The 941-nt window shown below is 56.5% G+C and overlaps 1 protein-coding gene across 1 annotated transcript; it reads right to left on the bottom strand.

The window, feature by feature from the left end:
• Positions 1–255: 255 nt before the first annotated feature.
• PPTG_01047 (hypothetical protein) lies at positions 256–874 on the bottom strand (the record flags this gene model as incomplete). The annotated part of the gene is made up of 2 exons (XM_008892646.1): positions 256–794; positions 871–874. 2 exons carry the CDS (start codon positions 872–874, stop codon positions 256–258), a joined length of 543 nt encoding a protein of 180 aa, XP_008890894.1.
• Between the last annotated feature and the right edge of the window lie 67 nt (positions 875–941).

The raw sequence follows: 941 nt of genomic DNA on the forward strand, positions 1-941 counted from the left end.
ATGCAGACCTGATCGTCCTCCAATGGTTGACTCGCCGCGGGCAACTCGAGGCACTCTCGATCGGCTTCGTCTTAATCGGGCCTTTGGTTCGTAGCCTTCAGGCATCTCGTCGGCTACTTTCTCGTCTTCCTTCTGATCGGACACCTTTGCGATCTGGTTGTTGACTGCTGCAGGGCGTCTCAGAATGTCCTTCGGCGGATCGGACTACGGGTGATCGACCATGGGTCCTGCCGGCTCTACGATCAGCACCTCTTCTTAGCTCGTCGCATCCGTGGTTGCTTGCAGCACCAAGTTCTGCCACTCTGCGTACTGACGCGATCCAACGGTGACAAAGCCTTGACGTCTTGGCACCCGACCGCCTAACAGCCACATTCCCACCTGAGTGTGGGCGGGCAGACACCTGGTCCGAGCGCTGATGTTGGTCACCTGCAGGTATTGTCGCCATCCAGATCCTTCGATCAACGTAGGGATCCAGTGTTCTCCGCGTGTGAGCCACAACTTCTCCGACGGTTTGGATCGCAGCGGTATTTCGATCTCCTGGCCAGCTTCGATAACCTCGAGTTCCTCAAGGCGAACTGCGCTGACGTGTTCACCGTACAACGGGCGCCGTCCTGACAGCTGGATGCGAATCTCGTCCGGCAGACACAACGTCCTGTCGGCCAAGTCCAGACGAATTCCCGCTGGGACCATAAAATCCATGCCGAGGATCGCATCCTGGTCCGTCATTTCGCCGACCCAAACGTCGAAGAAGTAGACCAGCGATCCAGCCAAGGTGACCTTGATCTTGGTACGTCCTATCGTCACGTATACGCCTTCTCCAATACCAACACACTGTTGTTGTCGACTTTCGCTTGGAAAAATGCTTGGAACTCATTCCGGTTGAAGGCCTCCTCCAGCTGATCGTCAGACCAAGTCGCTGCGATCTCGTCACGGCTGTCGGA

This window comes from Phytophthora parasitica (genome assembly GCF_000247585.1).
Source record: "Phytophthora parasitica INRA-310 unplaced genomic scaffold supercont2.1, whole genome shotgun sequence".
NCBI lineage: Eukaryota > Oomycota > Peronosporomycetes > Peronosporales > Peronosporaceae > Phytophthora > Phytophthora nicotianae.